The sequence below is a fragment of the Felis catus genome, chromosome B1 (genome assembly GCF_018350175.1).
Source record: "Felis catus isolate Fca126 chromosome B1, F.catus_Fca126_mat1.0, whole genome shotgun sequence".
Lineage (NCBI taxonomy): Eukaryota > Metazoa > Chordata > Mammalia > Carnivora > Felidae > Felis > Felis catus.
The window spans coordinates 74,121,094-74,134,972 of record NC_058371.1 but is presented as its reverse complement, the minus strand read 5'-3'; the positions used below and the strand labels follow the sequence as shown (position 1 = coordinate 74,134,972).

Below are 13,879 nucleotides of genomic sequence, written 5' to 3'. Positions count from 1 at the left end.
TTACAGTTAGGGCTGTGGATACATGGTCCTGAAGTCAAGGGATGGCCTTTGTGTCTGCTCTAGCCTAGCACTAAGCTCTAGGAAGGCAAGGGCAATGCATGTTCTGAAGTTTTCAGTCTGCTGAGAAAGACAAGTGTACAAATTGATTTGATAAAGTTGTGTTCTGGGAACACATGGGATGACACTCAGCCTGTCCTGTGAGCTCAGGGGAAGCTCTTTTACAGAATGCTTAAACTAAGCCTTAGGAGATTTTTTTTGGAGTTTCGAATAGGAGAGAGGAACAGGTGTTTTAGAACATTTTGTGAAAGACATAAAAATGGGAAAGAGCATGCTGCGAGTGGAGAATTACAAGCACAGATCTTCCTCAACTCACAATGGAGTTACACCCCGATAAACCCACTGTAATTTGAAAATATCATTAAGTCAAAAATGCATTTAATACACCTAACCTATAGAGCATCGTAGCTTAGCCTAGCCTACCTTAAACATGCTCAGAACACTTATACATTAGCCTATAGCTGGGCAAAAGCATCTAAGACAAAGCCTATTTTATAGTAAAGTATTAAATATCTCATGTAATTTATTGAAAAGTGTACTGAAAGTGAAAAACAGAATGATTGTAAGTGTATTGGTTGTGTACCGTCATGGTCGTGTGGCTGCCCAGCCTCATGAGAGTATTGTACTTCCTATCACTAGCCTGGGAAAAGATTCAGATTCAAAATTTGAAGTATGGTTTCTATTGAATGTGTATCACTTTCACACTATGGTAAAGTTGAAAAAGTGGAACCATAGTAAGTCAGGGACCATCTGATTTTTGTATTACAGCTCAAGTGGCTTAACTCTCCATGGTATGGTCAAATTTGATGTGGGGAGTGGTATCTGTGAGAGGTAGATTGGGGTCAGGTGATAAAGGGCCTCGTAGAATGATTGGATACTTCTGGATGGTTCGGAAACACTGAAAAAGCAAGGAGAGGCATAGATTTGCTTCTTGGCAGTGTGGAATGTGGACTTAGAGGGTGAGACAAAGTGTGGCGAGGGGGCCTGCAGGAATGTTGCAGGAGACAGCACACATAATGAAGGCCTGAATCGAGGTGGAGGTTACAGGGATGGAGCAGACTGGATAGATTTGAGGAATAGTTAAGCACTAAAATTGGCAGAACTTGGTGATTGGTCTGATGTAGAGTAAGAGGGATGAAGGAACCTGGGACGACTGCCAGGCCTCTGGCTTAGGTGGCAAGGTGGTATCTAACTGAGCTCAAGACCTGGAACAGCAGGTTTGGGGAGTAGATGTGGGAGAAGAAGAGTTCAGTTGAAACCCTCTGAGTTTGAAGTCTGTCCAGTAGGCAGGTAGATACATGAGATTGTAGCTCAGGAGCATACTTCAGAGACCGATTTACGATTGGAGGATTCAGCATAAGTGTTTGTTAAAACCATAAAAGCAGATAAGATCAAAGAAAAGTGTGAGGAGATGAGGGGATCAATAGAGAACCTAGGGGGAACTATAGTGTTCAAGAGTAGACAGAGAAAAAAGAGAAATATCAACATTAATCCTACTTATTTTATCTCTACAGTTCATCCAGGAACACCTGATAATTTTATTGCTGTGAAAATCAGTTAGTGGGTTTCTAGGTTCTGCAAGTAGAATAAAGACTTATGGACTCTGGTTTGTATTCAGGATGGCAATTTCAAATCCCTGTCCCTGTCTTTTATAGGCTTTCATTTTCCAATGGAGTATTTAGTTGCAAAGACTCAGTCTTTGTTTGTTTTTAATGTCTGCTTTTTTAAAGTGGTGTAAAGTGTTTTAAACTTCTTACTAAACAGTTTATGTTGCCTCATAATCCTGAGTGATTTTTGAGAAAGATTCAGATGACTTAAAAAACATTAGTGTGGAATTCTCTATTAGACATGATTCTTTCTTTTGTTATTTTCTGTGAATCTTTGCATTGAGGGAATTTGGCTTTTTAAAAAAATTTGGATTTCAGCTTTATATGTTCTAAATACAATATATTATAAAATTGAATTATCAACAGACATTTTAGTTACGTGTTAATTATCTTAATTTTAAATTGGCTAAACTATAGTTACAGAATAGTAGAAACCTTCAGTAGGCTTCCGTTTTCTACTTAGATAGGTTTTTTTCTTCCTCCAGCCTATCCTCCACAATGCTACTATATGCCATCTTACTAAAACGTAACTCTAATCTTGTCACTCTTCTGCTTTAGAAATTCATCCAGTAGCTTCTCATTGTCTAGAAAGAATAACATACATTCTCTTTGGCTGGACAGTCAGCCTTCCGTGATCTGGCCCCCGACAACCTTTCTCACCTTCTCTGCCACTCCCTCTACATGCACTATGCAGTAATCATCCCTGAGTGCTTGGCTTTCTGATGCATTCCACATACTTCCATAACATCATGGCTCTGTGTGGTCTGCCAAGGACACCTCACCATTTCTCAACTTGCCAAATCCTTTTCATCTCTAGCCTTCCTAGATAGCCCTCAACCCTCCCCAATTCTGTACTTGGTAGCAATTTGTGAATGTACTTCCATCATTTATTAGTTACATCTATTTTCTTTGAGAGGTTATAAGTCCTTTGAAGGTAAATACAGGGACTTATCATTGGATCGTTTGATAAATATCGAATTTCTATAAACTGCCAGGCTCTGTCACAATCACACTTGTTATTTTACTGGCAGCAGCTACCACAGGGCTTGGCATATAGTAGTTTAAATGGGTCTTGAGGCCTGGCTCTGAGAGTTATCAAACTCATTGGCAGACAAGACCATAACATTTCAGATGATGTTTCAGATCAAGTTATTTTAGAATGCAGTGTTTTTTTGTTTTTTTGTTTTTTTAATGCAGTGTCTACTTTTTTACTTTTGTGCTTTAGTCAAAGAAAAAGGGACTGAGTGCAGAGGAGAAGAGAGCCCGCATGATGGAAATATTTTTTGAGACGGTGAGTTGTTTTCTCTAAGATTTTTAGTATTTTATGTAATTTTCTCCTTAAGTATATGTCATTCAGTGTTAACTGTACCTTTTTTTATTAAATATCAGTGCTAATCAATTTCCTGAATAGTGGATAAAATTATGCAAACATTTTTAGTTTCTGTGAAGCTATGGAGTATGAAAGAACTCTACCCCAATGTTCACTTCTGTCCAAACTCCTACTACACCACACTGGCACCAAATGATCTTTCTGAAGCATATATTTGATTGTGTCCCCTTTCTGCCTGGGAATAATAGTGATAATTGTTGACATCAGCTGAGTGCTTCCTAGGTGCCAATCATTGCTCTGAGCGCTTGGTGTAGGTTATCTGATTCCATCCTTTTTAATCCTTTGCTATCAGGACTGTTATGATTCTCATTCTACAGATGAGGACATCTGAGACACAGCCTAAGGTACCAGCCTTGGATCTCAAAAAATTAAAGTGGTAGTACCACTAGGATTCAAATCCAGGGAGGATCATCTGATTTTTAGGTTTTAGGCAGTCTTAAATGCTGCCTCTTTGCATTTATAAATCTGACTATCGTGTTACATATCGTAGGCCTCCTTAATTTATTCCAGATATTTGTGCCTGCCACTAACGGGAAATATGTTTGAAGTTTTAGGTCCTAAGTGGTAGAGCCAGGATTTAAATCCAGGCACCTGGCTCTAGAAGCTGGTTTTTTTTACCATGTTGCTCAACAGTAGCTTTTTTTTTCTTCTTCCAGTTCAAGTCCAAATCTTAGACCTACAAAAAACACTAATTTCCTATGTCTTAGCCTAATACTTGATAGGACCTTCAAAGTCTAGTCTGACCACATTCTACTGGCTACTTTCATTATATACAGATGTGAAGAAGATAAGAGAAAATGGCAAAATAGAATATGAAATTAATAAGGACATTTTCATTTTGATAATTCAGATTCTCAGTAAAACAAGCAAAACACTCTGGGAACCTTTATTTTAAAAACTGCCTTCTAAGTGTAATTTTACTAATGTTACCTCCCTTCAATGACTTACTAAAAGTCATTGGCAATTCAGAACAGAGTATCATATTAATGATGATGATTAGAAAGATAAATTGATGAAATTTGTATGTGAGGATTATGACTTGTACACAGTTAAAATATTTTTCCTGTGGTCTCAGCAAGAAAAGTAGATTTCATTCTTACTAGGCTGTGGAAGGCTGGGGAGAGTGGTGAGGGTAATTATTTTGTCCTTTATGATATTGTTCATTTTCTCAGTATCAAAATTGGCTGTTTCAGATTGAAAACTTTTCAGCCCTGCCTTCAATTAATAACAGCATATTAATGAGTGTCAGCAGCTTCCAGAAGTTCACTAGTCACTGAGTTTTTTTTGTTTTCTTTGTTTTTTTTGAGAGGGAGCGTGCATGCCTGCAAGCTGGGGAGAGGGGCAGAGGGAAAGAGAGAATCTCAAGTAGACGCCCATCAGTTGTCTGTTTTACTTTTAGTTAAAACTGCTAAATCTGTGACGTACAATGCATGCTAAGCAAATCACTGTTTTCTTAAAATCACAGTGTCAGAGAAGGTGATTATTTCATGTTAAATGATTCATTGTAAGTAGTCTTTATACCTCGATGGGAAGATATTCTTTACATTCTGATCTTCAGTTACTTTAAAGAATTGAATGTTCATGTAAAATTTGTCCCTCTTTAAATTCTGTTGAAGGTATCAAACAAGACAATTGCAGTTTGTTCTGGCTCTAAAATGCTTGATTCTGTCACACTGTTCATTACCAGACACAACTTTTAGTACAAAGTTTTATTAATATAGTTATGGTAAATATGAACATATAGTAGAAAATAAATATATGTTTTTCATCTTTTTTTAAACTCTTAAACAGAAAGATGTGTTTCAATTAAAAGACATGGAGAAGATTGCTCCCAAAGAAAAAGGCATTAGTGAGTATCAAAGATGTGCGGAGCCATTTTGTGATACATTGGCCATCTTTTCTGTAACAGTCTTTCACTTAATGAAAACATAAATTTCTACAGGTGAAGAATGTTTATAAAAGTCCTTACATGATGTCTTTGGGCTGTGGCCATGATTCTTGTGTTTGGAGTATCTGCTTTAGGAAAATTAAAATGGAATACGCACGCATACCTATACAAACATGCATGCACACATTTATTTATTTATAGGTATATTTACTTCAAGAGAAGTAAACATTTCATTTATGTTCTTGTATTTGTTAAATGTGACTTCATATCTTTACATGGTGTAGTGGTTTTCTAAGCTTTTGTAACAAATCACCACAAACTTGGTAGCTTAACACAGTAGAATTTATTCTTTCAAAGTTTGGAAGCCAGAAGTCTAAAATCAGGGTATTGGTAGGGTTGGTTCCTTCTGGAGGTTCTGAAGGAGAATCTGTCTCCTGCTTCTCTCCTGGCTTCTGGTGGCTGTCAGCAGTACTTGGCTTATAGACACATTGTTCTAATCTCTGCCTCTGTTTTTACATAGACTTCCCCTTTATTTTCTCCATTTCTATCTCTTATAAAGACATATGTCATTGGATTTGGGCCATACCACCCTAAAACATGGATGATTTCATCTATGATCCTTAACTGCATCTATACAGACCCTTTTTCCAAATCAGGTCATATTCACAGGATTTGGGGGTTATCTTTTGAAGGGTCACTGTTAAACCCCCTATATATGGTGTGTGTGTGTGTGTGTGTGTGTGTGTCTGTCTGTCTATATATATATATACACATATATATAGACATATATATGTCTATATATATGTATTTAAATCTTATTTTCATTGTATAAGCTATACATGTTTATAAGTAAAAATTGTTCATAAGTCCTCTATTCTGGGATCACCACTGTTAACATTTTGGTGTTATTTTGGTGTCTTATTCTTTGGTTCTATTTGTGTATGTATGTATGTATCTGTCTTTTTTTTTTTTTTTTTTTTGAGGGAACTGTCCTGTATATGTAGTTTTGTGTTCATGCATTTTTCATATAACATTATGTCATCTATATTTCATTATGTCATTTGCTTAAAGAATGATGTGGGGTGCCTGGGTGGCTCAGTTGGTTAAGTGGCTGACTCTTGATTTCTGTTGAGGTCATGATCTCACAGTGCATGGGATTGAGCCCCTCGTGGGGCTCTGTGCTGTCAGCCCCAGATTCCCTTTTTTCCTCTGTCTCTCAAAATAAATAAATAAACTTAAAAAAAAAAAGATGCACAACATCTGCATCTCCTAATGTTTCATTCTGTGACCACCCACTATACCCTAATTTGCTTAGCTTGTTACCTTTTGTTGAACACCTAGGTTGTTCACAAACTTTGCTGCTAAAATTAATGTGTAACATACTACCTATGAATTTTTTTCTAAAAACGTGATTTTTTTAGGGCAGTTTTAGGGTCATAGAAGAATTGAGTGGAAGGTACAGAGATATCCCATATGCTTCCTGCTCCCCCACATGTAAAGCTTCTCCTGCTGTCAGCATCACTCATCAGTGGTCCGTTTGTTACAGCTGACACATCCTAATCCCCCAAAGTCCATGGTTTGCATTGCATTCTGTGAGTTTGGACAAGTGTATAATGACACGGATCCATCATTATCGTGTCATGCAGAGGATTTTATTACTGCCCTAAAATCTCAATGTGCTCCACCTATTCATCCCTTTCTCTCCTTACCCATACTTTTTTTTCCTCCCCCACATCTCCTATCACTTCATTAGGAAATGCTCCTAGAAATAGAGTGGAAAATAGAGACTTGTGTAGTTTTAGACATTTAATACATATTCTCAAAGTGCCTTCAGGAAAGGCTATTCCAAATTATATTCACATTCATTTCTCAGAATTGTGTTTTCATTTTTAGAATCATTGACATTTCATTTCACTTCGTATTTCTTTACGAGTGAGGTTGGATGTTTTGCACATTCGGTGTCGATTTTTTTTTTAATTTATTAAATCTTTAGTTTCTAATAGGTTTTATTATATTTAAGAATCTGTAGAAAAAATTAAAGTGGACATAAAAATATGGATAATTTCTCAGTACAGTTTTACTTAATAGAAAGTAAGAATTGTTCATGAATTTCAAATAAAGTCATATTTGACTTTACATTTTTATATGCTACTTTTGAAAACTTCTTTCTGATTTTTCATCTTACCCTTAACCGTAATATTCAGTTTATTGTTTTATTGTTTAATTTTTCACAAGTTTTTTTTTCTTTTGTTAGTTTTCTTAGCAAAGAAGGCAAAACATGTTCATTGTTGGAAAAAATAAGAAAAATGAACAAAAAGAGGAAATAAAAATTGCCTCTTAAAGATAACTTCTGTCACATTAGTGCATATTTTAACTTTATTTGTTTAATAAGAAAAATGAACAAAAAGAGGAAATAAAAATTGCCTCTTAAAGATAACTTCTGTCACATTAGTGCATATTTTAACTTTATTTGTTTATATTTTATACACTACATTTTGAATGTGTATATATATCCATGCCATTAAATATTTTATAACATAAATTTAGTGATTGTATAGTATCCTGTCACAATAAATGCTTTTTTTTAAGTTGTTTTTATTTATTTTGAGAGAGAGAGAGAGAGAGAGATAGAAAGTGGAGGAGGGGCCGAGAGACGGAGATAAAATCCCAAGGAGGCTCTGCAGTTTAGCACAGAGCCCAATGCAGGGCTCAAACTCACAAACCATGAGATCATGACTTGAGCCGAAATCAAGAGTCAGACGCTTAATCGACTATGCCACTCAGGCGCCCCACAATATTACAAGTCCAGTTATTGGACTGGTTTCCAGTTTTTTGCTATTGAAAACAGTGCTTTGACAAGCATCGTTATGCTTGTCTGTCATTTTCTTTGGTTGAATTTAAAATAGTGGAATTTCTACATAAAAGGTATGCATAAATCTAAGGTTTTCAATATATATTGTCATATTTCTCTACCCATGATGAGGGTACTCATTACCCTAAATCTTTTATGATATTGTAGTCAAGAAATCATATGTCATTGCTTTATTTTGCTTTCTTCATTTATTAGTGGGGTTAAACATTTTTGTTTGTTGACTGTGTATATTTTGTTTTTGTTCATTGATGTACTTTTGTTTTTCCATTGTAGTATTTTATTTTTATTTTTAAAAGCTCCTTTGTTAAGTACCCCTTCTGTAATATTTATTGCAGGTATTTTCCTAGTTTTTAGCCTTTTAATTGTATAGGATGTGTCTTAATGTAGTCTTTAAAAATTCTCTCTTTTAGCTGCTATGTCAGTAAAAGAAGTCCTTCAAAGCTTAGTTGATGACGGTATGGTTGACTGTGAGAGGATTGGAACGTCTAATTATTATTGGGCTTTTCCAAGTAAAGCTCTTCATGCAAGGAAACGCAAGCTGGAGGTTCTGGAATCTCAGGTAAGCCACCACACTTAAAAAAATTATAGATTTGCTTTGTAAGAAAAAAAATTGTTTTTATTTAAACTTATGTGGTTTCCGTTAAATTTTTAACATGCATTATTCGATTCAGTCTAGAGATAATCAACATCTCTTTCTTCCAAACAGTACAAGAATCTTAGAATGTTTTAACCTTCATCTTCCCACATCATGATATTATTTTATAATATTTTAGTTCCTTTTAGGGTTACAGAAAAAGAGGTGGGGAGGTACAGAGAGTTCCCAAATATGGTTGACCCTTTAACAACATGGGTTTAAACCTCATGAGTTCACGTATACGTGGATTTTTTTTTTATACATATGGTACTGTAAATGTATTTTCTTTTTCTTATAGTTATCTACATTTACTTTTCCCTAACTTACTTTATTGTAAGAATACAGTATATGATAGCATACAAAATATGTGTTAATCAACTATTTATGTTATTGGTAAGGCTTCTGGTCAACAGTGGGCTATTAGAAGTTACTTTTTTTTGTTTGTTTTTTTGAGACAGAGAGAGCACTAGTGGGGGGGGGGGAGAGAGAGAGAGAGAGAGAGAGAGAGAGAGAGAGAGAGAAAATTTCAAGCAGATTCCACATTCAGCACAGAGCCCGATGTGGGGCTGGATCCCACGACCCTTGGATCATGACCTGAGCTGAAACCAAGAGTCGAAGGCTAAATCAACTGAGCCACCCAGGAGTCAAAAGTTATATATGGATTTTTGACTGCATGAGGTTGCCCCTAACTTCTGCGTTGTTCAGTGGTCAGCTGTATGGTTTTCTCCCACCATCTGAAAATGGAGTATTCCTATGAAACTTTTTGTGAGCTAAAATGGTGTGAAGCAAAAAAGCAATTACCATTAGCCTATATGGAAAAAATCTTTGAGTGATTCTAGACCCCAAAAGTAACCTTTCTTAGGCTTTTCTGATACCTTAGGGCACATCTTGCTAATGGATGCACAAAATACATCAAAGTAAAGCACAAATGCTCATAGACACAGTTCGATGCTATGGAGCTTGATGCTGACATGCTGAATATAGTTCCCAGGGAAGGAGCTTGGGGCCACTCTCACTGCTCTGGGTGCATGCTGCCTCTATAAGGGCTTGCTGCAAAATGAATGCTGAACACTCTTTTTGCTTTTTATCTTTTTTTTGTAAAAGCAAAATACCCTTCAGATTTCTCTCAGCAAAAATAGGTACTAATGTAGGTCTTTCATAAAAACAAAGTGGTATAACATGAACTTTTGAAAAATGGGGACACCTGTACCACCCCCTACACCCCACCAAACACAAAATTTCCCCTATTATTTACATTTTGTGTTAGTGTTGTACATGTTATAATTGATGATCTCTTGTTATTAAATAAAGTCCATACTATATATTAGGGTTCACATTTTATATTGCATATTCTGTGAATTTTGACAAATGCATAAATGTTATATATGCACAATTACAGGATACAGAATGCAGGATTCCAGAATAGTTTCACTGCCCTAAAAATCTCCTGTGCTGGAGCTATCCCTCCATCCTTCCCTCTCCCCTAACTCCTAGCAACCACTGGTATTTTTACTGTTCTGTAGTTTGCCTTTCCCAGAATATGATATTGTTGGAATCGTACAGTCTATAGCCTTTTCAGATTGGCTTCTTTCACTTAGTAATGTATATTTAGCTTTCCTCCGTGTCTTTTGGTGGCTTGATAGCTCATTTTTTTTTGATAGCTCATTTCTTTTTATTGCTAAATAATATTCCATTTCATAGTTGTGCTGTAGTTTGTTTATTCGTTCAGCTATTAAAGGAAATTTTGATTGTTTCCAAGAACATGCATTTAGTCTGTACTACAAGATTCCAATACATTTTAATGAAGTATTTTTTTATTCTTTTATGCAACTGAGGGGGTGAATTACCATGTGGAATTTATAGTGTAGGTAAGAAATGGAACTTCAGGGAAATAGGCAATGGACTTGTTTTGGAGTGAGGCGAGGAAGAATTCTGATTCTCAAGAAGATAACAGGACCGGGAAAAGTTAATCAAGAATAGTAAAGGAGTGGGGAGCCTGGGTGGCTCAGTGGGTTAAGCGTCCGACTTCAGCTCAGGTCATGATCTCATGGTTCGTGGGTTTGAGCCCTGCGTTGGGCTCTGTGCTGACAGCTCAGAGCCTGGAGCCTGCTTCAGATTCTGTGTCTCCCTCTCTCTCTGCCCCCCCCAACTAGCGCTCTGTCTCTGTCTCTCAGAAAATAAAATAAAAACGTTAAAAAATTTTTTTAAAAAAGGAATAGTAAAGTAGGGGCGCCTGGGTGGCTCAGTCAGTTAAGTGTCTGACTCTTGGTTTCAGCTCAGATCATGATCTCATGGTTTCGTGAGTTCCGAGCTCTGTGTTGGGCTCTGTGCTGGCAGCATGGAGTCTGCTTGGGATTCTCTGTCTCCCTCTCTCTCTGTCCCTTCCCCACACATGCTCTCTCTCTCAAAATAAATAAATAAACTTAAAAAAAAAAAAAAGAATAGTAAAGGAAATGAATTTATTTCTGTTTGGAGGTAACGTGAGATTACATTTCTTCATAGGAAAATCCTCCTGAAATACCACTATTTAAAATGTTGCTCATGGGTTTAAGAAGGTTAAAGAGTTAGTTTGTAAGGAGCCCTCTGTCAGTCATTGTTTTTAACTATAAGCAATGCATATTAACTCTGGCTGACATTAGCAGAAAAGGAATTTGTTGAAAGATACAAGATGGATTTGCAGAATCACTGGGAAGGCTGGAAACCCAGTTCTAAAAGTAGGCAGGAACTGAGGGAAGGTACACAGCCAGACCACAGCCAAAGTCACACCATGAAACCTGTCTGGGGAGGATTCTGCTGCTCCAGAGCCATGAACACTGCACCTAGCTCTACTGACATTGCTGACCTCAGAAGATGATTCCACTGGTGCTTCTGACTCAGGCTGAAGAACCAGATGTTGCTGCTGCCAAAGAAAAGAAAACAAACATAAAAATCCCTCAAAAAACTTCTGTCCCAGCTACCAGTCACATTTTGTGGAGGTACATGTGATCTGGCCAAGCCTGGGTTACATTCTCACACTCTAGTTGCCAGGGGAACTGGCGAAATAAGTAATTGGGGTATCTAGTTTCTTTCTTTCTTCTCTCTTTTTTTTTTTTAAAGTTTATTTATTTGTTTTGAGAGAGAGAGAGAGAATGCAGAGGGAGGGGCAGAGAAAGAGAGGGAGAGAGAGAATCCCAAGCAGGCTCTGTGTTATCAGCACAGAGCCCAGTGCAGGGCTCAATCTCCTAAACCTATGGCATCATGACCTGAGTCTAAATCAGAGGAGTCGGACGCCTAACTGACTGAGCCACCCAGGCGTCCCATGGAGTTTCCAGTTTTTGTGACGAGAGTTAGCTGCGTCCTATTGGTACCAGCAGTTCCCCAAAATAGGAAGGGAGTTTGAATGCTGAGTAGCACTGTCTCTCCTACCATGATATTTGCAAAATAAATCAGGAGAAAAAAACTGGAAAAGAGCATAGGACTTGGGAGTCAGAATAATAACAACTAAATTATTGAATACCTACTGTCTTCTGTGATAACTATCATAGGCACTCAGAATCCATTAGTGGACAAAGAATGGAAGCAGGGAAACCAAGTAGGTTAAGTTATTGAAATAATCCAGCTATGAAATAATGGTGGTTTGGACCAAGGTGGACGAAGCCCACTTATCCTTGCCTTAGCCATAGGCAACCAGTAAGCTACTTTCTGTCTCTTGTAAATTTTCTTGTTCTGGACATTTCATATGACTGGAATCACAGCATGTGTATCATTCTCAACTGGCTTCTTTAACGTAATGTTTTCAAAGTTTGTCCATGTTATAGTAGAAGTACTTCATTCCTTTTTATGGCCAAATAATATTCCGTTATATGAATATACCACATTTTGTTTATCCATTCCTCAGTTAATGGCCATTTGGATTGTTTTCACCTTTTGGCTGTTAATATGCAATGTTGCTATAAACTTTCATGTACAAGTTTTTGTGTGGACATTTTTTCATTTCTCTTGGGATTTGCTGGGTCATATGACAACATGATTAGTTGTTTGAAGAACTTCCATACTTCTTTCTAATTTGGCTTCACCAGTTTCCATTTTTACAGTGCATGAAGCTTCCAGTTTTACTACATCGTCACTGAAATTTATCATTACCTGGCTTTTTTGACTTTAGCCATCCTAGTGGTTGTGAAGTGGCATCTAGTTACGGTTTTGCTTTCTATTTGCCTGGTGACTGACTAGTGATGTTGAGCATCATTTCATGTGTTTACGGGCCATTTGTATATCTTCCTTAGAGAAATACCTATTCAGATCCTTTACCCATGTTTTATCTTTTAAACGTGATGCCACATTTTTTCCATGCTAGGAAACAACATGCATATTTGTCACTCAGCAATTTTTTGAAAAGTTAATCATGACAATTAAAACTTTATACAGGGTAATATACTTTCAGGTCTTATTGAATTTTCCTGTCTTCGTGGTTTTTTGTTCCTTTATCCTCTTTGAGAATTCCCTTGCTCTTCCTTTCTACTTAGCCAAATTCTAAACATCTCTCTTTTCAGAAACCTTCTCAAGGCCCCATAGCTTATAGTGGGTTTGGCCTTCTCTAAACAAACTGTAATATTTTTGGTTTTACCATGATATAATGTACTGCTTTGGCTCATACTGCTGGTTGCCTGTGTAATGAGCACTGCCCCTTTCTTCTTTACTAACAAAACACTTTGTTGAGGCAGCAGTGTGCCTTACTTAAAAAAAAAAAAAAATGCTCATCTTCCCACACTCCTTTGCAACTAAGGGTGGCAATGGAAAACAGTTCTGATGAGTGAGATATAAGTGGAAGAGTATCTCTGAGGTTTGTAGGAAAATGTTTACTTTCCTGATAAAGGCAAAACCCCTTCCCCTTCTTTTCCATAGTGGACATGAGATCATATTGTAACCCTACAATAACATGCATTAGGATGGAGACCTGACCCTCAATGTCAGAGCCTGAATAGAAAGGGCTTGGGTCTCTGGTGGCATTTTGAAATGCTGCACTAACCTTGGACTGTCTCACGTCTGGACTGTTTAATCCAGTTTTAGTCAAATGTTCTGTTACTGTAGCTGAATGTGTTCTAAATGGATATAATTGCTTTGAAGACTTTCTTTTATATAAATGTGACTTAGATTTTTTATTAGTTGTCTTTTACTTTGTAACAAACTGTGTACTTCAAAATTTTGTGGCTTAAAGAAACAAACAGATATTTCACAGTTTCTGTGGATCAGGAATCCAGATATGGTTTAGTTAGGTACGTCTGGCTCAGAGTCTCACATGAGGTTGTAGTCTGACAGTTGGCTGGGGCTGCGTACTCATCAGAAGGTTCATCTGGGAGAGGATTAACTTCCAAACTCAATCATATAGTTATTGGATTTAGCCCTTTGAAGGCTGTTGGACTGAGGGCCTTAATTCCTTGATAGTTTTTAGGCA

General features: G+C 37.0%; 1 protein-coding gene across 3 annotated transcripts in view; it reads left to right on the top strand.

The window, feature by feature from the left end:
- The window catches only part of MND1 (meiotic nuclear divisions 1), a 64,753-nt gene that overhangs the window by 3,825 nt on the left and 47,049 nt on the right, over nt 1-13,879 (top strand). For all 3 annotated transcript variants that reach the window (XM_023252755.2, XM_023252756.2, XM_011281614.4), the window contains exons 2-4: nt 2,890-2,955; nt 4,846-4,903; nt 8,225-8,373. In XM_023252755.2, the coding sequence (XP_023108523.1) occupies nt 2,890-2,955; nt 4,846-4,903; nt 8,225-8,373 (273 nt within the window). The remainder of the gene's footprint in view (nt 1-2,889; nt 2,956-4,845; nt 4,904-8,224; nt 8,374-13,879) is intronic.